Here is a 20,937-nt window from a genome sequence, read left to right on the forward strand (position 1 = left end):
CTCCTCCACCTCCTCCTCCACCACCTGCTCCCCCACCTCCTCCACCTCCTCCCGCCTTACTCCTCCCGTCCGTCCAGCCGCTGTTTAACGGTGCTGTGTGTGTGTGTGTGTTGCACATGGGACCGAACGCGACCGCTCTCACTGGGAGCTGCAGTGATGGTTGCTATGGCCACTCTGGGATGTCCGTTACCAGCTGGAGACCACACTGTCCCACCAGTCTGTTTATTGCAGGACTTCGCACTTAGCTCAAACTAACTAGCTGGACTTGTGCAGCATATCACCACCTTTGCTCTCTTTCCTTTTTTTGGGGTGTGTAAAGACTGAACACAAAGTGAATTTTAGATGCATCACGATTGCATATGGAGTCAATAAAGAAAAGACTCTAACAGATGGATTATTAATGTAAGTTTTGACAGAGCCTTGACATACTATCTGGGATAACGTCGGTAAATTCCAGTAAAATGCAGACTTTGCAAATCCCCGCTGGCAGATTTGGTGCGGGGGGGGGGGGTTAAAACAGGTTAAAACATCTGGGCGGTCATATTTATCTGCTAAGACACTTCGGTGGTCAAACCTGCACGATTAAACCAAAGTAAGAATTGGCTTTGTTTAGTTTGAACACTTGTATCTCCACCAGAAGACGGGGGGACAGTTTTTACACTAATTAATAACTTTTAACCTGCAACACAGTCAGTCCTTTCCTTTGGTCCTTTACACAGTATGCCTCCAAAGCTGGATTTGTTATATAGAAAGAAGTGCTGGTACAAAAGGAAGAAAGGACCTCTAATAGAATGGAAATAATTATCACTGTCAATATCTCTGCAGCTCCATTAGGCTTATTTAACTCTAGTTCTGGTTGGACAGCTTATTCAGCTTTTGGAATTTTTACTCTGAATCAGGAAAGTTAGTTCCCCCCAATGACAGGTTTGTGATGAGTATCTGATACTTAACTAAATGAAGCAGCTGCCCTGCACACACTCAAAACTAAATCTTAAAAAATGAGTTAAGATAGAACTTAATTCATCCAGAAATAACCTACGTCGTATATGTTACACATAGCAGCATGTTGATTAAATGTGTATCTGTCACATGGAAATAACACCTTTAGTCTAGTAAACTTTGTGATCTAATATTTGAGACTGTAGTTCAGAATTATTAAATTGATAACCTTGAATTAACATTTTAACGGGGGGAAAGAGCACAGTAAATAACCGGTTGCCATCTGTTGGTTTGTTTGACCCCTGGACATCCCTCGTGGTTAACCTTTAAACACTTTGTATCCGTGTTGGTTACTTTCTGTGAAATTAACTGTAGATGTTCATGATCCCCAGAGGATGCTCCCCTACCCCACCCGAGCCTTCCCCCGCCACCGTCACCAGGCCAAAACATCGACATCTCACAGGCAGATGCCGTTCAAATGCACGGCCTTGAATAATAATTAAGAATTATCAGTATGTTGTTTGTTGAGTCCAATAGTTTGATATTCTGCGATGAAATGAACATTGGCGAGTAGAGGAGTCTGAGCCCCTCTGCACCGCTTTACTTCTGTCTCTCCACGAGGGACTTAGGAAACGTCTCCTGTAAGCGAGGAGACGTGAATACTTCAGTGAAGGCTACTTGTGTTTTATGTTAAAAAGAAAGTATGTAATAGGTTTGACGTGTGGTGTTACATGTACATACTGTACCTCTGCTGTAGGGTCACTACCAGAGCTTGGAGAGACGGTAGGCTGTGTCTGGAACGACGATTGACTTGAATCAGCTGCTCAGGGCAGACTGGACCTTTCTGTTAAGGTCAAAATGGGGGTTTGGTTTTTTTGTTGCCTTATATGACTTAAGAGTACGCTCACTTACAAAGATGATGTGCTCTGTGTTCACCTTCAGTGCTGCTTATGTTTCTGAAAAAGCAATAAAACTTGAAATGTAAAAAAATAAAGTCTTGGTTTTATTTCTTCTAGAAAGCAGCAGAAGTGAGACGACACATCTGAGGATTAAGTAGCGTTTAATAGCACTTCAGGAAGTCCTGCATCACAGCAGCCATTGTACAACTCACTTTCAATAAAGTTCTATATTAATATGTTGTATCTGTGAGGAATAATCTCAGGAATGAAGAGACAACAGTTGGGTTAAACATTTAGTTTGACATTGTTTCCAAATAAACGGATTCTCGCAAAGATTCTAAAACATTTTCTGATTTCCCCAAAAATAAACCCGTCAGGTTGTTTCTGAATGTATTCATTCAACCTCTAAAGGCTCTTCTATAGGACGCCGGAGAGGAAGGGGAGAACTAACAAGATCTGGTGACCCATTTAAAAAAAATAAAAAGGGAACTGCATGTGTTCTTAATTTAATTTTAGGGTTACTTGTTTTACTTCGTTAAGGTTTTTTTTAAAGGGGGCTTCCTCAACTTTGTGTTTTTTCTTCTAATTAACTGATACACTTTTGAGAAGGGGAGATAAAAAAATGAAGCGAGCCGTACATGTCTTTAATAAAGCCAGAAAGACGAGAGGAAAGGATGGAGCGACAGGTTTAACTGGATGGAAGCTGCCAACATGAATTATAATAGACCCTAAAACTAGCCACTGACCAAAATAAATAAACTACCAGTGATAACTTCCTGGGACTGTTTGGAGATTTTCAACACACGGAACTAAAACTAAAACGTTTGCTTTTATTTTGGATAAATGTCAACATTAGACTCATCTTTGCTATTGTGGATGAATTCAGCCTATTTTAATGTTTGGTTCCTGAGTGCAGCTGCAAAGTGTCCTGCATTATGGAAACTGGCTGTAGTCCTCTACATAACAGCAGCCGCTGGGGCTTATGGGTAGGGTCGTATTTACAGCAATTTCACATGGAAAATGTAATTCCATAGAATAAAGAATAAGCATTGTATTTTAGAGCGCTACAAATAAATATATTTATTTATTTAACTGATTGTAGATTACTTGAACCCCGATTTCCGTTCACATCTATTCTTTTTTTGTGTGTATTTTTTATACTATAGTATCTGTAGACTTTCCTTGGTAATTTATCATTTATTTTGTCTATAAAATGTCAAAGTAGTGTACTTATTTTCCATACGTCCCAAAAATGCTTCTTTTCTTTTGGCCAACAGTGCAGAACTCAGTGCAGATATTCAGTTTATGATAATATATGACAACAAAAAGTCCAATAAATGCTTAGTTCCCAATGAAGTTGTCAATTCATTTCACAGACTTTATAAGTTTAAAATGAAGTTTTAAAATAATGTCAATAACAAATATAAAAACGTTGGATCAGAATGACTTGGTGTTACCTTTTCACGCGTTTATCATTATTGGGACTTACCTCCCCCCCCCCCCTTTGTTTTTCCCCAACATGGTTGTGTAATGTCTGATAATTTCAACATAAATCCATCGCGTTGTTAACATCAATGAGACCCCTTCACGTTATTGTAAAAAGGAAACTTTCAAATAATTAAAAATAAAAGTGTGAAAATATTGCTGGGACAACCCCCCACCCCCCTACTCGTCGGGGGTGTAGGCGTCACCGCGGGGGTCCGGAGACGGAGACTGGGACGGGGGCTCCTCCTCCGGCAGCTCCACCGAGTTCTCTTTGATGGTGCTCCTGCGGCTGATGCTCCCTCCCAGCCCCAGGCCGCGCATGCTGCCGCCGCCGCTGCTCCGGGGTCCGGGGCTGCTGAACACCACCTCTGCCCCACCGCCACCGCCGCCACGCCTGGGAACAGCGACACATCAGGAGGAAGATGAAGAGGAGGAACGGGGGAAGGGGGTGTCAGAAGGAGAGGAAGGATAGAGGAAGGTGGCTTGATGCAAAGCAAGGTTAAACTGAAAAAGAAAGCTGAAGCCCCTGAAATGTTGCAGCAGGTGTAACCTGGAGGCCTTAGGAGAGCAATGAGGAGACGGAGAAAGAGGGGAATATTCCCAGCATGCTTTGAGGACAGCGTGCAGATCAGTAGTGTCTGAGGATAGGTGTGAAACGGGACATGAAAGGAGGAAGAGGAAATGTGAAATCACAAATGATCTCCGGCCTTTACAGTTCTACACTACAAAAGTTTAGGGCCTAATTTTAAATAATTAGGATTACCTTTTTATTTTATCTATGCAAAACTATTATGTTTCAGGTGGACCTGGATGGTTCTGATAGTCTAACATGTTGAGCAAAGCTACTGTTCTGACAAACTGACTTTTTAATTGCAATATTAAATTGATAAGCAACCGAACCAAACAGCAGCTAAGTGTAAGTGTTACTTTGATGTAGTTATAGTCTTTCTCTCAGAGGCTTGCTCCATCTTCCATCCACTTATTTTAATTCTATTTCCTATATATGTTTTTTGTATTTAATTTAATTGATTTGTTTAGTTTGTAAAACTAATAAAATGCCCACCTTCACATGACCCAAAGGTATTCTCTATCATTTATTATGTTATCCTCCACCACGGAGGTTATGTTCTTGGTTGGGTTCGACAGATTTTCTTGAAACTTGGTGTCAGGGTGTAGCACGGACTCCCCTCACTCAGGCTCCATTTCATTTGCTACGTTTTGGTTTTTAAGGGGAGTTTTGTGCACACACACAAGTTTTTATCTCCAGTAGAAGAACTAATCTGTGTGAACTAACACACCCAAACCAAAAATATCTCATCAACATTCAGCAGAGGGCCCGCCCCTTCTGTTTGCCTACACGGGACATATCTTTGATAATAACAAAATAAAACATCAACGGTGGTCAATGGCGAAAGAAAAAACAATTTTCTTGTCTCGATCGACTTGTGCCATGGAGTACACGTTTAAAAAAAAAAGAAAAAAATGATTTGACATCTTAAGAATGTCACAGTTTGTCGCAAGGTAGTTAAAGGAGAAATCCCTAACCTGACACCACAGTGGAAGGAGAGCAGAGCGGCCGGCTGCAGCAGGTCAAAAGTTCAAGAGCCCACTGTTGCTTAGTTACCTTCGCACATGCTCAATAGCTCTTGAACTGTTGAACTGCAGCTACCTGACACTGTGATGTCAGTTTACACCCTGTTTCTACATAGTCATTACTAAGGACATAACAACAAATCGTTTGTTTTTGTGGAAAAAAATACATTTTGGACTATTGGATTATATGAGTTTGACGATTGACTAGTGTGGACTGCAAACAGGAAATAAACAGATGTATGGATTAACGCAGCTTTAATGCCTTTCTGTCACATCTACAGCAGTCAGATTCACTGTGTTCCCTCAGAAGGAATCACTGGACATGGGTTGGCACTTTTAATGCCATTTTGAACATGTTTAGAGGCTAGAAACATGTTTAAAACTTGCCCTGTTTAAGCCTGTTGGGTGCTAACGCTAGCAGGAGGATAACACGCTGTAGGCAGCACCGATTGGTTTCATCTTTCTCTCTACTGACAGCACTTTACATTTACAAACAACAGAGCTACGTGTTGGAATCAACCAGAATTCTCCTTTAAGTAAAATGCTATGGGAAAATACCGAATTAGACCGGCTACGAAGTCCAAGTATCTTCCTTGACCACATTTCCTCCACTCCCCTGGAGTAGCTGCAGCTCTCGACATGACCTGATTTATAACGGTTTTCATCTCTTTCGATACTTCTGCCTTCGTCGGTAGACGCTTAAGCTCGACAAGGAGAGCCGTGTTTCTCTGGTGACGTATATTGTTCGAGACGAGAGATGTAGTGGACTAACTGATCTCACACAAAACCTAATGTTGTTCAACTTTTTTACGTCAAATCTAGTGACATTTAAAATTATCTGTTAAATTTACACACGTCATTTGTGAAATGCACGGCACAATTCCAACCGGACCAAAAAAATCATTATTGACTCCCGCTCCTGTTTTTTCCCCGAAGATAGGTTCCCTGGACTGGAAGCAGAAGGGCGGGACTTTGGCTCTCCAGCAGTTGCCATGGCAACGTTAGGCTAAGATTCCAAACCAAATTGGGGTCAGAAGTGTTTTCAAATGTCTCCGCTACAGGGGCTCAGAAACGCCAGAGCAGTGCGACCGTAGCAAAAGATCTTCCTTTTTTTAATCAAAGCGTAGCAACGTAAACGCAGCCTCCGTCCCAGAGGTGAGCGGCGTACCTGAGTTTGCTCCGGAGCGAGGCCATGTCTCTGCTGAGCGCGTCGTTGGCCTCGTTGGTCTCGTCCAGCTCCCGCTGCAGCTTCCTGCGAGCTGCCGCCACGCGCTGAGCCTCCTCCTCCGCCTCCTCCAGCTGGTGCTTCAGCTGCTTCACCCGCACATTGCTCTTCTCCGCCTGCACAGACACATATGGGACAGTGAATGCATCACGAGTGACGGTGCCATTATGCCTTTGTTACTTGTAGTTCCACTCCAGCGTTACCTGGTCTTTGTACTGCTGCGCCTGCTTCCTCTCATCCTCCATCTGGATGGTCAAATCCTTCAGCTTCTTCTCCTTCTGACGCAGGTTCTTGCCGTTGGCCTGACGCTCTCTACACAACACATCAAATTATCACCATTATATCATCCATAATAACTATTTTAAAAAGTAGGAATGTTGAGAGACTGGGGGCTGGATCCTAAAAGTGAATAATCATAGATGAACGTTTTGGGCGTCCTTCCTCAGCGTGTACACAGGCTATTACATCTATACTACCCACACAGGGTAGTATAATAAAACTTACTGAATGGTAACTGAATGAATAAAACTTCATAATCAGGCCAATAATCAGAATAATAATTGTAGCACTTTTCAAGACAAACTTATTAAACGCTTTACGTGGTTGAACCAGGAGTAAAACATTTTTTAAACCACAATAAGGCAAATTAAATCAGCAAAAAGATGTAAGTGATTTAACCCTCCTGTTGTTCTCGGGGTCAACTTTATTTATTTTTTTTCAAAAAGTTTCTAAGTCAGAAATTTTGGGTTTCCTTAACGTGGATGTTTCCCTTCACAAGTTAAATAACTGATCAGTTCACTATTGTCATTGAATATGGGTGTTTTATTAAATTTTCTAGCATAAAAAAAAAAAAAAAAGATTTAGGAGAAAAAAGTGACAGAAATATTTGGGAAAAAACAACAAAAAGTCCCCAAAAACGCAAAAAATATTGACTAAGACTAACAAAGAGAGTAAAAAGAGAGAAAGAAAAATTCAACAAAAAGTGACAGAAAATGTCAGAGAAAGCTTCAAAAACTTGGTCAAAACAACAACAATTTTTTTCTCCAAAAAATTGACAAAGAACTTTGGGAAAAGTGACAAAAGTGTTTTTATCAAGGTTTTCACTTAAAATTTGAACCCAGAAAAACTAAATGTTGGTCCACGGGAAGACAACACAAGGGTTAATCCTTACGCGTCTTATTTCTTCTCTAAAAATAATTATACCTATTTGGGTCTCGTTGTTACTCCTTAAATTCTAGTAGCAAATTAACTTGTGGAACTCAGTTTCCCAACATGCACCAGTACCTGCTCTCAATCTCCAGCTGCTCCTCCGCCTCTCTCAGCTTGGCCTCGAGGGCGGCGATGGAGGCTTTGAGTTTGGAGCGCCCCTGGCCCTCCATCTCTTGCACCTTGGCCTTCAGCTCTCGGTTCTGCCTCTCCAGCTGCTGCCTGGATCCCTCGCGGCTCTGGGAGGTGGAGCGCTCCGTCGCCAGCTCTGCACTCAGCTGCTCCACCTGCACCACAACAACAAAGGAGACAAGAGAAAGAAACATGAAGACGAAGGACCTTAGCTTCCATGCTATGGAAACAGCGCTTAGATCCCAGGTTAGTCTCTCCGCTCTGGACCAGCGGTGTAACAATACATCAATGAAAATACCAAACACATCGTCACCTGTGAGACGCGCCTTCGTTGTGGCCAGGTTGGCTGACTTGGTAGCGCAGACTCACATATATAGAGGCGTATGCCTCGACGCAGATGGTCTAGGGTTTGAGTCTCAACTGTGACTTTCATATCTAGCTGTCCTGGCCATTAAAGTCAGAGAAGCCCCCTCCCCCAAAAAAGATGTGCCTTTATTTAGAAATTCTTGCTTTTTATATTTATTCTTTTTTATTAAGAAGAGTAGTTTGCTATTTAAATGTGTGGCCGAGCTCGGTAAGGGGCCTGGGCCTACCAGCTGCTGGCTCTTCCTCAGCCGGTCGTTGAGGCTCTCCACGTTGGCCTGCTCCTCCTCCAGCTCCTCCTCCAGCTGGCTGATCTTAGTGTCCAGGCGACGCTTCTCATCCGACAGCAGCGACCTGAACACAAGGACGGGGATGAAGGGAAGGCTGTGTAGTAAATCTGATTGGAGAGGACATTCCCTTTTTCATTATGCACCGCAAGACATTTTTTACGAGCTCTTCTACTCACAAGAATATGTATTTCTGAAGGGAAAAATATGTTGCAAATCAAACATTAAAAGAAAAGATATCTTTACAAACCAATGGGTTATTTAAATTCTAACATCTTTATTGAATTATACTTTCTATTTCCTGTTAGCATCACAAAACCTATAGTCCTTCTGGTGTTTACAGTCTGATGACTGTGGGAACCACAAAACATGTAAAACTCCGCCAATAATCTAATAAAAGTCCCAAATAAGATTCTGACATCCCAAGGACTATTGGCTACATTTTCAGTGAAAATCCATGGTGCCCAGGGGAAAGGTCTTAATAACTCTGGTGTCCATCTTGGTGTTGATGTCCTCCTGGGGACTAGACATTCAAAGTCCCCCATGGAGTCAAAGGTCTGAACCATGACTGCTGTTTAAAAGTACCATCCTTCTAGAAAAAACGTGAAAAAACTTCCACCAATCAACAAACCCCCCCCCCCCCCTTTAGTAACTATACGTTCTGTAACAAAGTGAAGCTTTTTTATTTGTCACTCTGTCGTCTGTCACATAACCCAAAAAACAAAAAAAACAAAAAAAAACCAAATCTATTGATTCCCCTATTTGATATTTTTCTTCATATGGTATTTGATCCCCTGCTGTACATTTGCCCACTGGCAAAGAAAGGATCAGTCTATAATTTAAATGATAGATTAATTTGAACAGTGAGAGACAGAATAAAATCAGGTAACAAGCTGAGATTAGAGCACTTCCTTTAAGAGTGTACTCCTACTCTCAGCTCGTTACCTGTATGAAGGAGTCCTGGGAGCCAGACATCGTTCTGATTGAGAGGGGGTCAAATACTTAGTTCCCACATAGAAATGCAAATCAATTTATAACATTGTTGACATGCCTTTTTCTGTAATTTCTTGTTGTTATTCTCTCACTGTTCAAATAAATGTATAGACTGATCATTTCTGTCAGTGGGCAAAGGTACAAAATCAGCAGGGGATTATGTATGTATACTGTAAATAAATTAATAATAATAAATAATAACACAAGACACCCACTTTCCAGAGGAGTTACTGGCCAGCTCTTCAGACAGCTCGTCTCTTTCTGCCTCTGCCTGCTTACGAGCTCTCTCCACTGCTGCCAACATCTGAACACAGAAACACAAATATGAAGATCATGTTATCCCTCCCTAATTTCAACAACTTAAACATGTTCGTGTTAAGCGACGGGAGACGGTAAGCTTTTATTGTGAAGCTACAGTGTAAGAAAGCACCACAGGCGTCACCTCGTGCAGCTGGACGACGTCTGCCTCCATGGCCTTGGATCTGCGCTCAGACTCTCTGGCTGAGGCCAGGACCTCCTTCTGGGCCGCACGCGAGTCCTCCAGGTCCCTCTGGAGATCCTTCACCTGGCCCTGTAAACAGAGAGGAGCAGGTCGTGCAGGCTTGTAAATATATCTGACTATATTGGAATTTTAAACTCGGATGGATTTCTGAGAACTATGGTTAACTGCTCCTCAGATCTCTGCAGGGTAAATCCAGACAGCTAGCTAGACTATCTGTCCAATCTGAGTTTTCTGTTGCATGACTAAAACTACTTTTACAGTACAGAACGTAAAGAATAAGTCAGAGCACGTTTTTCTCCCATCCCAGACTGCTATGTGGACTAGCCGGCCCCTCCTCCGCAGCGCTGTGGAGGAAGGTCTGGCAAAACAAGACTACTTTGAGGCTGACCTGGAGCTTGCGGAGCTGCTTGACAGCTTCGTCGCGCCCCCTGTTGGTGGCCTCCAGTTGGTCCTCCATGTCCTTCAGCTCCCCCTCCAGCTTCTTCTTGCTGCCTGATGCTTGAGCTCGCTGCTTCCTCTCCTCCTCCAGCTCCGCCTCCAGCTCACGCACCTGATGGAGTGACAGCATGGAGGAACAATAAACATACTGTCGTTTTACTCTTCCTTTTAGTTTGATTTAACTGATTTTATAACAACAACAGGTGAGTACACACACTGTCCAAACTACAAATTTATTAAAAAAGCTCCCTTATTGTAAAGAGAGGTTTTAAACAAAAATATATGAATCAGGTCGAGCTGCTGTTAAGGTATCAAAACCCCTCAATCTATAGAGAAATACACAGACACGTTATTGAAACATGTATATATATGTGTATACACACACACACACATACATATGATGCTGAAGACACAGAAATGCTGACCAATCAGAACAGGGGGGCTTAAAGAGACAGGCGCTAAAACAGAGTGTTCAAGGCAGACTGATAAAGAAAATTGTTAACATAGAATCTACCATATTCAAATTGTATTCATATACAATTTCTAAGAGTATTATCCACTTTATTCACTTTGCATGCATACTATCTGCAAAAGATAAAATCATAGTAGAAGAATAAGCTGTGTGACCTGTGAAACTGAGGATGGAATCAACAAAACTAGTTGTGAGGACACCCAGGAAACAGAACGAGATAAGGAAATACTCTCCGCTATGTGTGCAAGCACTCTGTCTTTTTATCACCACAAGTTTACTGACTGGGTATCACCTGTGACACAGCCACTAAACGAGAGACACACCCACCAAACGACAGAAAACATATCTCAAAGCTGTTCACACCGTTCCGTTCACACGGTTAAGATTGAACGTGTCCCAGTTCTCGCGGTAAGAGCAGCAGCAGGTTGTACTCAGCCTGTTTGAGCAGCTGCTTCCTCTTCTCCTCGCCCAGCTCATCGCGGGCGTGCAGCTCCCTCTCGTGCTGCGCTCGGAGAGCCTGGGTGTTGACATCCAGACGCAGCTTGGCGTCCTCGGCCACCTGCAGCTCGTCCTCCAGCTCCTCCATCTGGGTCCTCATCTCGTCCACGATGGCCTCCAGGCCGCGCTTGGCCTTCTCCAGGTCGTGGACCTGACGGAGAACCGAGAGAGGATAATCAATCAATCAATAAATTATTCAATCAATTATATCAATCAATTAATCAATCAATCAATCAACATTTATTGATATAGCAGTTTTCAGCCACCAGTAGGTATCCAAAGTACTTTACATCCAGGACCAAGAATAAAACATACTACACAATAAAAAGACTAAAACATAGAATACAGTAAAATCAGAAAAGGTAGCATGAAAACAGGAGGAATAAAGGGAAAATGTCACAGCGCTACTATGTATAGAAAGGCATTCTAAGAAAAATTATGTTTAGAGTTTGGATTTAAATTGGGAAAGCAACTGCAAAAGTGCAATAATTTCTACGTAGACCTTAGGACTTCTAAAACAAATTGATTGGATTACCGTAATGAGCAAGACAAATAAGGCGGGGCCAGGACATTAAAAGGTCCCATGACATGATTTTTTTTTTAACATTAATATGCGTTCCCCCAGCCAGTCCATGGCCCCCAAGTGGCTAGAAATGTCGATGGGTGTAAACCGAGCCCTTTGCCTTTAAGAAAATAAAAGCTCAGATGGGCCTTCTTGAATCTTGACCTCATTAGGGGCAAGATTTTACCTCCCCTTTCTCTGCTTTGCCCGCGCCAGATAATTTGGCCCGCCCATGAGAGAGAGACATCGTGGCTTTCAAATGAGCAAAGTGGCAGTTGCTCAAGGCCACACCCCCTGCCTCCACCTGCCCCCCCCCCTCCTCAAAAGCTCAGAAATGGCACATACTTATTGTGGGTCTGGCTCTAGTCGCTGTAATTCTGCACCAAGGCTGAATTTTGGGAGACTTCAGATACAGTATTACGGGACCACTAAGGTCTATATAAAAGAGACTTCAGATACAGTATTAGGAGATCACTAAGGTCTATATAAAAGATACTTCAGATACAGTATTAGGGGACCACTAAGGTCTATATAAAAGAGACTTCAGATACAGTATTAGGGGACCACTAAGGTCTATATAAAAGATACTTCAGATACAGTATTAGGGGACCACTAAGGTCTATATAAAAGAGACTTCAGATACAGTATTAGAGGACCACTAAGGTCTATATAAAAGAGACTTCAGATACAGTATTAGGGGACCACTAAGGTCTATATAAAAGAGACTTCAGATATGGTATTAGGGGACCACTAATGTCTATATAAAAGCATCCAAAGAGCATCATGTCATGGGACTTTTAAGGCCTTAAAAACAAACGTTAAAATTGATTCTAAAATGCACCGGGAGCCAATGGAGAGTGTAGAGTACGGGGGATAAGATCAGAAAAGATGTCAAAGAAAATATGAATGATTTTTTCTTGTTCAGATGTTTCCTCTTACACTCTTTCCAACGTCATCCTTGGAGCTGATGAGGTCCTCCATGTCAGCTCGGAGCCCCTTCATGGTCTTCTCGGCCTCCTCTAGAGCGCTCTGGTTTTGCTCCAGCGCTCTGGCCAGAGCCAAGACACGCGTTTCCTTCTCCCTCGCCTCCGCCTCCGCCCGATCTCGCTCCTCCGCATACTTACAAGACACAGCACGCTCCTCTGCCAGCATCTGACGGACATAAAGACAGAGGAGATCACCGGAGGTTAGTTTTTAGGCAATATTTGCAGCGTTTAAAAATGTTTTTCAATGTAAATAACGAGAAACAAACCCCGCAGTACTCCTGTGCAAAAATAAGTTGTAAATAAAGCGTACGTGAAGTTAGACAAAGCTAAATAAATATCTCCCAGAGTTGCAGTCACACCTGATCAAACTTCTTCTGCTTCTTCTCCAGGTTGGAGACAAGCTGCCGCTGGCTGTCCAGGTCCATGAGGACGTCCTCCAGCTCCTGCTGCATCCGCCCACGGCTCTTCTCCAGCTTGTCGTAGGCCGACGCCTTCTCTTCGTACTCGCTGTTGGCTGCCTCCAGCTCGCGCTGCAGACGCCTCTTCCCCTCCTCCAGCGCCTCCACCGTGCCCAACATCTCGTCCAGCTTCTTCTTGGAGTCAGACAGCTGACAGAAGGTAAAACAGTGAGAGCTTACAGGAATTTGTCAGGTTTATGTAGGGTGGCAGTATTTGTGATGCCGCTGATTGTTCTCTGACTTGAACAGTTGCACATTTAATTTCTGTCTGAATGCACTGACCTGCTAGCCTAGAAATTTGAACGTACCCTAGCGGCAGCAAATGTAATTTGCAGCCAGAGTCAGTCTAGCAACTCTCAGTTGGCATGCAAGCTGGAAAAACTCAATTCTGGTCAGGCCGATCACACTGTGTATAGAGTTGGTGGGCGGGCTTAACATTAGTTGCAATGGTTCCGCGTGAATTCCCTGCTACTTGAAAACAAAGAATGTGGCTGCTGCTGCTGGCGAACAGCGGCTTTTTGAATCCGTTTTGGCCACGACTCTGGAAGACTTGGAGTTAAGCTCTGAAGTCATTCTTAAAAAAGGAAGATGTGTTAAAAAGTTTAGTCTATCAACTTGCATTACTCCGGTTGGGTTGTAGCGCTATCCTACTGCGTGCAGAGGCAATTTGAAAGACAACCGTCTATCCCGCCCCTCGGATTGAGCCCTGTCATGGGGAGTTCCCAGACCCGACATCTTGACGTGGGTCTGGCTTGTCGGGCTACTGACCTGCATATTGAGGCTCGAGACCTGCCTCTCTACGGCCCGCTTGGCCTCTGTCTCCTCCTCCTGCTGCTCCATCAGGCTGTTCCTGTCTTCCTCGGTCTGACGCAGACGTCCAGACAGATTCAGCTTCTGCCGGGTCTCCTCTGACAGCAGCTCCTGGAGATGAAGGACAAGGAGAAAAGATGTTTGTCCGCCAGACTGAGATATCTACCTATGGTGAGTGAAATGTTGCATTTTATGGTCCCAAGAAGACAAACACCACTGACTAAGGTGATCACCTGAACGTTCCTTACAGCACCACCATGGGTCAAGGTGTTCACTTATTCAGGGAGCTGTCTCAACATCTACATGAAGGATTGGCACTACATTTTGTACAGACATTCATAGTCCTCAGAGGATAATTTGAAACCACATTACTTAGCTACTTAGCAAAAGCAACGATGCAAACTGCAACAACGTCTGTAAACCTGCTGCCAGGAAACCTCAGACTGAAAACAAGGCCGGTTATGACTCTTTCTATTCTGAATTTTTAATCCATGGACTTAATTATTTCAAAAACTTTCCTTGAACCGAGAAAAGCGATTTGAAAATCTGTGACGTCACCACCATGTAAAGTCTCTGGGCCGAGCAGAAACTTGCGGGTGGGGCCAGCGAGATAAACTGCGCATATTCAGTGGGCCGCATATCCAGGAAGAAAACCCAGAACCATAGAAACCTTTTTGGCATTAGCCACTGAGCAACTCTTCTCCATGAACTTGCTTAATAAAGATGATGAACATGGTAAAGATTAGACCTGCTATTCATGAGCATGTTAGCATTGTCATTGTGAGCGTGTTTGCATGCTAATGTTAGCCATTTAGGTGGTGTGTTTATATGTGTGGTGTCCCTCACCTGTGCATCCTGGAGCTGGGAGGACAGACTGGAGACGTCTTTGCTCAGCTTGATGTTCTTTCCTTCTGCCTCATTCAACAGACCCGTCACACTGTCCAGCTCCGTCTGGAGGAGGCAAAGAGGAGGAAAAGCAGATAGAGGGCAGAGGGATGGAGACAAAGAGACAGATGGAGGAAGGGTGGACATTCAATTTGCTCTATATTCTAGTCTACCTGTAATTAAAACCAAGACTAACACATCAACATTTTACAAAGATGAATGTTGGTTGAACTTAGAGCTGCAAAGACTAATCGATCAGTGGATTAGTTGTCAACTTTTAAATTAATTGCCAGCTATTTTGATAAATGATTGATAGGTTTTAGTCCTTTATTCAAAGAAAAAAAGGTAAGAATTCTCTAATTAGAGCTTCTTTAAATGTGAATATTTTGTAGTTGTGTCACTCCTATGTGACAGTAAACTGAATATCTGTGAGTTGTGGAATAAAAAAAAAAGACATTTCAGGACGTCTTTGGCTGTGGGAAACACTGATTTACCGCATGTTGTGATATTTTACAGACCAAACAACAAATACATTAATCGAGATAATAATCTACAGATTACTCGACTATGAAAATGATCCTTAGTAGCAGCCCTGTTCATTTTCTGCTCATTTATTATTTAGTTTTCATTTTGCCACTGTTTAACTTTCAGTGATGTTGTGAAGACATATTTACAGTGATAATTTTACAACATATACAGTATTTGGATACAAGCAATCTTTGATATATGCTGCTTCAGTGTTGATTCATTAGTGTTTTTGTGACTCACAGTCATCTTGGAGACTCGCTCCCCGAGCTCGGTCCTCTGCCGCTCGCTCTCGTTGAAGCGTGAGTTCAGCTCGTTCAGCTGGCCCTCCACCTTCTTCTTCTTGTGCTCTACGTCCTGTTTGGCGCTGGCAAGGGATCGCAGGTCAGCGCTCAGATCTGCAGTCTCCTTCTCCAGAGCCTGCTTGGCTTTCTCCAGACCAGCTCTCACCTGGGCGGAGAGATGTGGAGCTAAATGAGGGACTGAGTCTGCCTCAGTACGTGTTTTTTTTAAGTAATAGAAGTGCACTGGTCATATAGGGAGAAGTTTTTTTGTCAAGTTTCACGTTCCTCTCTCATCATTCTTTATAATTACTTAAATATGCATTAGGGTCAGACCACGTTTTTTCATTGCTGCTTCAATATCTGCATTCTCATCAAAATGATTTAAGAGTTTTGTGCTGTTGGAGAGACAAAACTAAAAGTTTTAAATGTCACATTCAACTCTTGAAAGTTTGAAAGATTTTTAATTTATTTAATTTTCTGAGGTTATAAAAACTAAACAACTAACTAAAAATCAAATGATTAATCGATCAAAACAAGTTAAATGCAGCCCCAGTCCCTATAAACGCTGCTGACAGTGTGTTCTGCTGATTATTCAGAGTAACTGTTTCAGGAAAAAAAAGTAATGTCTATGAGGACCATACCTAACAAATATATTCTATTTATGTCCATTGTATTTTGGAGTAAAAGCGAAAATCTCAAAAACGTCTCATAGTCCAGATAAAAGTCAGAAAATAGAGTGAACTCCAAATCAGTCCGGACCGGACAGTGTTTCGCTTATATATTATGATCTTTTTATGTGTTTGAGTATGGCTGCATTAGAAGTTAATATTTTATAAGGTAATGTAATGCAGTGTGTGTCTGTATGTGTGTGTGCATGTTAGTACCCTCTTGGCCTGCTCCAGCTGTTCAATGAGCTCCTCCACAGCCTGGCTGTGTTTCTGTCTCAGGTCCTGGACTTGGGCCTCGTGGCTCCGCCCCTCGTCCTCCATGGCTTTCTTCAGCATGCTCACCTCCTGCTCCCGCTTGGCTCTGTGAGTCACACATATAAACATCACCAATACTCACCCAACAGTGACACGACCGACAGGTTTGGCTTACACACTTACATTTTTTATGCAGGTTATCTAGTCCTCTGTTTGTATTAAAATGTGTCGACCAATCAGGTACCGGTACTGTATATATAGGAAACATGAGATCGTACAGACCTCAGCTCTTGCTGGGCGGCGGTGGTATCCAGGCTGTCCTCCAGCTCGGTGCGCAGAGCGTTCAGCTCTTCTCCGAGGTCCCGCCGGGCCGCCTCCACCTTCCCCCTGGCCGCCCTCTCGGCCTCCAAGTCCTCCTGCAGCTCCGAGAACAAAACCTCCAACTCCCGAACTCGCTTCACTGCCGCCCCACGCTGGTTGCACTCCTCCTCCAAGCTGCACACAAAATAAGGTTCTGATAAAGTTTCTAATATCACATCCGGCTCTTTCAATTTCAGGAGTTTTGTTATTGTCTACCATAAGGACACTGAGGACATGTGCTCTAGTTTTTCTCGTAAAAAAGTTGTTCTGTTGAGTTGTATCAACCCTGGGGGAGTTTTTCTACAGTCATACTATTACACATTTTAAGGGGATTTAAAGATTTTTTTCATCCTGCCAAAAAAGCCTCTGAAACAACATGTGGACCTTTGTGTTGGGGAAAGATCTGTGAAACTTTGTTTTAAAAGGTACCATGTCTTCATCCTAATATGCTTAAAATTAACTTTATTATACACATGTTATCTGAAGATGAAAGTGTTTATGCCTGTTCTGAATGACCACCATGTAATCGTCAGGCAAAGCTCAGCCCAAAGCTCTTTTTATTTTCCATTCTTGTCATTTTGCTGCTGGTGATTTTTCTTGGGTGCAGGTTAAATCCTCTTTGGAGGGGGCGCAAAAAAGACGTCGTGAACATGTTGTGCTTACCGGGCCTGCGTGGCCTGCAGCTCCTCTTCCTTGGCGGCGAGCTGGGCTCGGAGTTCGGCTAGTTGGGCCTGCAGGTCGGCGTGCTGCTCCTGCAGGTCGCCCAGCTCCGCCTCCACCTTCCTCTTGGCCTTCTCCATGTCCAGGCGACCCTTCTCCTCCTTCTTCATACGCACTGCGGGCAATTGGTGTTAACATATAATTTTTAGGTCAATCTTTTATTAAGAACTCTCAACTTCCCACAATTAATATAATTTGCCACCTCTACAATACATTTTCTTTTTTCTTGTTGGAAACGTGTCGTAGCATCCTAATAGATGAAGGAAATTTGACTTCTCAGCGGTAAACAACATTTGAAATCTTCTAGGCTAAATCTCATTTATAAATCCAAATATACACGTAAAAAGTCTGACTTTGTAATATATTCATAAAGGAGTTCATATAATTGATTTCAGTTTCTCTACATTCTGTAAATAAAAATAAAAATAAAATACTAATAATAATAATAATAACGTAAAAATATTTATTCTGCACACTTTATGTGTGGATGTTTGTTCATTTAAAAACAGTAAGACCAAGATCAATAAATTATTAGCTGCCCTTTTCTATATATCTAAACAGAACTGAATGGATGAGTATTTTGCTGACTGACACTCCAGGTCAGAGATCATGGACTCGTGCTTGGTCTTGAGTTTGGTCAGGTTCTTGGACTTCTCCTCCTCCTCTGCCAGGTTGGAGCTCATGTCAGCCAGCCGCTCCTCCAGAAGCTTTCGCTCCTGTAGACACACAAGAGCACAGTGTGTGTTACTGTGTATTAAAACACAGACCACACTACAACAAGACCAAACCGCTCATTCTACCTTCTGCAGTTTGTTATTCTGGTCCTCCATCATCAGAACATCCTCCTCCAGTTTCTTGACTTTTCCCTCCACAGATACTTTCTCCATCTGCAGCTTCTGGCGAGCGTCTTCCTCCTCTGCTATGTGGGCCTCCATCAGCTGCAGAGAAAATCATCATGTGTAGTGGAACATAGGTGAGGAGACAATAAAGGTCCTATCTTTCTGCACATATGACATTTTTTGATTATGCACTTCATTTTAGAAGATTAGTGTAGTCCCTAATAAGAGATACTCTGTTAATAATAATAACAATATGCTGTGTGGACCTGCAGCTGCTGCTCCATCTCCTTCTTCTCGTTGTGCAGGGCGTTGCTGCGGTCCTCTTCCTCCTCCAGCCGAGACTCCATCTCGTGCAGCACCTCCTCCAGCTCCTGCTTCTTGGCCTCCAGCCGCACCCTCATCTCCTCCGCCTCAGCGTACAGCTCCGTCTCCGCATGCAGCTTCATCTCCAACTGGGCTCGCTCCTCTATCAGCTACAAACACACACTCCAGTCCAGTCATTTATGGAACTTTTAAGATAATAAAAAAAACAAGATAAAGAACTGCATTTCTTTCACCTGGGTGTGTTTCTGGGTGATGTCCTTCAGCTCGGTCTCCACCTTCATCGCCACCTCCTTTGCTGCCTTTAGCTCCTCATCTTTCTGACCCATTTCTTCTTCTTGGCGGGTGACCTGCAGCAGGGGCTTAACCTGAACCACAGACAGACACGTCACACATCCACAACTCAGCCTGGCTTTATTTTCAATACACAGTTCATGGTTTCATCTTATTTACAGAAATGTGTGTTTTAAAGGTAAAATATGGATATGAGAATATGTACAGACTAATACAGAAGTAATCCCTCTCAATCATCACTTATGACCCACTAGAAGTGTGGGGTGGTGTCTGTATCTGCAGAGAGCCTGCCCTCTGCCTGGATTCTCTCATTTCTTTTGTTTTTGGGCATCAACAAAGAGCCTTTGGGCCCCACGTGGGTGTGTAACCCCCAGCCAATAACAACATGCAGGTTATCCAGCCCTCTCATTCCAAACTGCTGCTTTGCCCCTCCGCGTCTCAAATCGACGCACAAATTTAACTGACACACAGAACCAGACAGGCCAAAACTCTGCGTCCACTTATAATCCGGCAATCTGGAGGTGTGTGAGTGTTGTGTGAATGTTGAGTCTTGTTTTTGTGCTGATTCCCTGCTTTTTTAAGTTTGTGTGTGTGTGTGTGTGTGTGTGTGAGAGACCTTAGTAAAAAGCCTCCACCACTGCCAGTTTTTGAGTTTGAGGTAGCAGGCGCAGTTCCTCTGGATCACCTTCATGGCGGTCAGTTGCTGCTGACGTTTACTGAAAGCTCTGACAACACACAATAAGATTAACTAAGCAGCAAGAGCTGGAAGAAGTACTCAGATCGAGTACTAAGTACATATAGCAACACTACGGTGTAAAAATAAGTAAAAGCCCTCCAAATTTGACTTAGGTAAAAGCATTAGCATAAAAATATACTTAACCGTCCTGTTGTCCTCGGGTCAAATCTGACCCCTTTTAACAATGTCTATACTATAAATATGGCAGTCTTTTTACCAAATTACCACAAAAAAGGATGGATTTCATGCAACGCTCTTTGCAAATACAATCACATTCATTGAATTTCAGGTGTAAATTGAAACGGTTTCAAATCAGCAGCCTGACCAAACTAATCCCCTCAACATTCCTCTGATCCTAACTATCAGCCACAATAATTTATAATTTCTGCTTTATTAGCTCAAATATTAGGTATACAGTAATTCTATACAAATAAGGGTTATTGACCATGGATTCCAAAAAGTAGTGTAAAACTAGTGGTAGTAAGGTGGTGTTAGTGAAATAAAAAATAAATAATGCGCTGAAAATGTTAAATGTTGAAAAAAGGTTAAAAAAGTGGGTTAAACAAGGGTTAAAGTACCAAAAGTGCACATACTCATTATGCAGAATATTATATATTATATCTCTGGATTGTAATTACTAAATCATTCATGTGTTCATCTCTTTAATGTTGCAGCTGGTAAAGGTGGAGCTCAGTTACTTTTTGTGAATTCCCCCCAGGATCAATAAAGATGATCTTAATTTATACAAAATACATCCTGATTCATTGGATTGTGTTTTGTATTAATAATCTGAATATGCAATGTAAACAAAGTTGTTAAGAAAATTGTAGGGGAGTAAAAAGTACAATATTAACCTCTGAGATGTAGTAGAGTAGAAGTATAAAGTAGCAGAAAATGGAAATACTCAAGTAAAATACAAGCACCCTAAACTTGTACTTGCGTAGCAGCATCCAGTCTAACTGTTTCTCTTACTTGCGGGCCAGGAAGCCTCTCGCTTGTGCCTGGAAGGCGATGATAACGACGGTCATTTTGAGGTCTCTCTCCTCCTCCAGCTGGGCCAAGACTCCCGTCCGGAAGAACATCTTACTCTGACCGATACGATACAGGTTAGGATCCAGATCCAGGTGCTTCACCTGCAGGACAGCAGAGCAGAGGAGTGTGCTTAAATGACAGAAATCTCTGCTTCTTTTAACATCATTTTC

General features: G+C 42.8%; 1 protein-coding gene across 2 annotated transcripts in view; it reads right to left on the reverse strand.

The window, feature by feature from the left end:
- Nucleotides 1-3,350: 3,350 nt before the first annotated feature.
- The window catches only part of LOC117957993 (myosin-11-like), a 35,483-nt gene continuing 17,896 nt past the window's right edge, over nt 3,351-20,937 (reverse strand). For both annotated transcript variants that reach the window (XM_034894159.1, XM_034894158.1), the window contains exons 21-43: nt 20,708-20,868; nt 19,616-19,724; nt 18,942-19,073; nt 18,651-18,857; nt 18,346-18,483; nt 18,138-18,261; nt 17,489-17,660; nt 16,748-16,960; nt 16,427-16,571; nt 15,502-15,708; nt 14,695-14,799; nt 13,807-13,959; nt 12,940-13,188; nt 12,534-12,746; nt 10,971-11,183; nt 10,013-10,174; nt 9,565-9,693; nt 9,338-9,426; nt 8,073-8,196; nt 7,426-7,634; nt 6,345-6,453; nt 6,085-6,257; nt 3,351-3,717 (exon numbers count right to left, since the gene is read on the reverse strand). In XM_034894159.1, coding sequence (XP_034750050.1) covers nt 3,504-3,717; nt 6,085-6,257; nt 6,345-6,453; nt 7,426-7,634; nt 8,073-8,196; nt 9,338-9,426; nt 9,565-9,693; nt 10,013-10,174; nt 10,971-11,183; nt 12,534-12,746; nt 12,940-13,188; nt 13,807-13,959; nt 14,695-14,799; nt 15,502-15,708; nt 16,427-16,571; nt 16,748-16,960; nt 17,489-17,660; nt 18,138-18,261; nt 18,346-18,483; nt 18,651-18,857; nt 18,942-19,073; nt 19,616-19,724; nt 20,708-20,868 — 3,750 coding nt within the window. In that variant the 3' untranslated portion in view covers nt 3,351-3,503. The remainder of the gene's footprint in view (nt 3,718-6,084; nt 6,258-6,344; nt 6,454-7,425; nt 7,635-8,072; nt 8,197-9,337; nt 9,427-9,564; nt 9,694-10,012; nt 10,175-10,970; nt 11,184-12,533; nt 12,747-12,939; nt 13,189-13,806; nt 13,960-14,694; nt 14,800-15,501; nt 15,709-16,426; nt 16,572-16,747; nt 16,961-17,488; nt 17,661-18,137; nt 18,262-18,345; nt 18,484-18,650; nt 18,858-18,941; nt 19,074-19,615; nt 19,725-20,707; nt 20,869-20,937) is intronic.

Source organism: Etheostoma cragini, chromosome 15 (genome assembly GCF_013103735.1).
Source record: "Etheostoma cragini isolate CJK2018 chromosome 15, CSU_Ecrag_1.0, whole genome shotgun sequence".
Lineage (NCBI taxonomy): Eukaryota > Metazoa > Chordata > Actinopteri > Perciformes > Percidae > Etheostoma > Etheostoma cragini.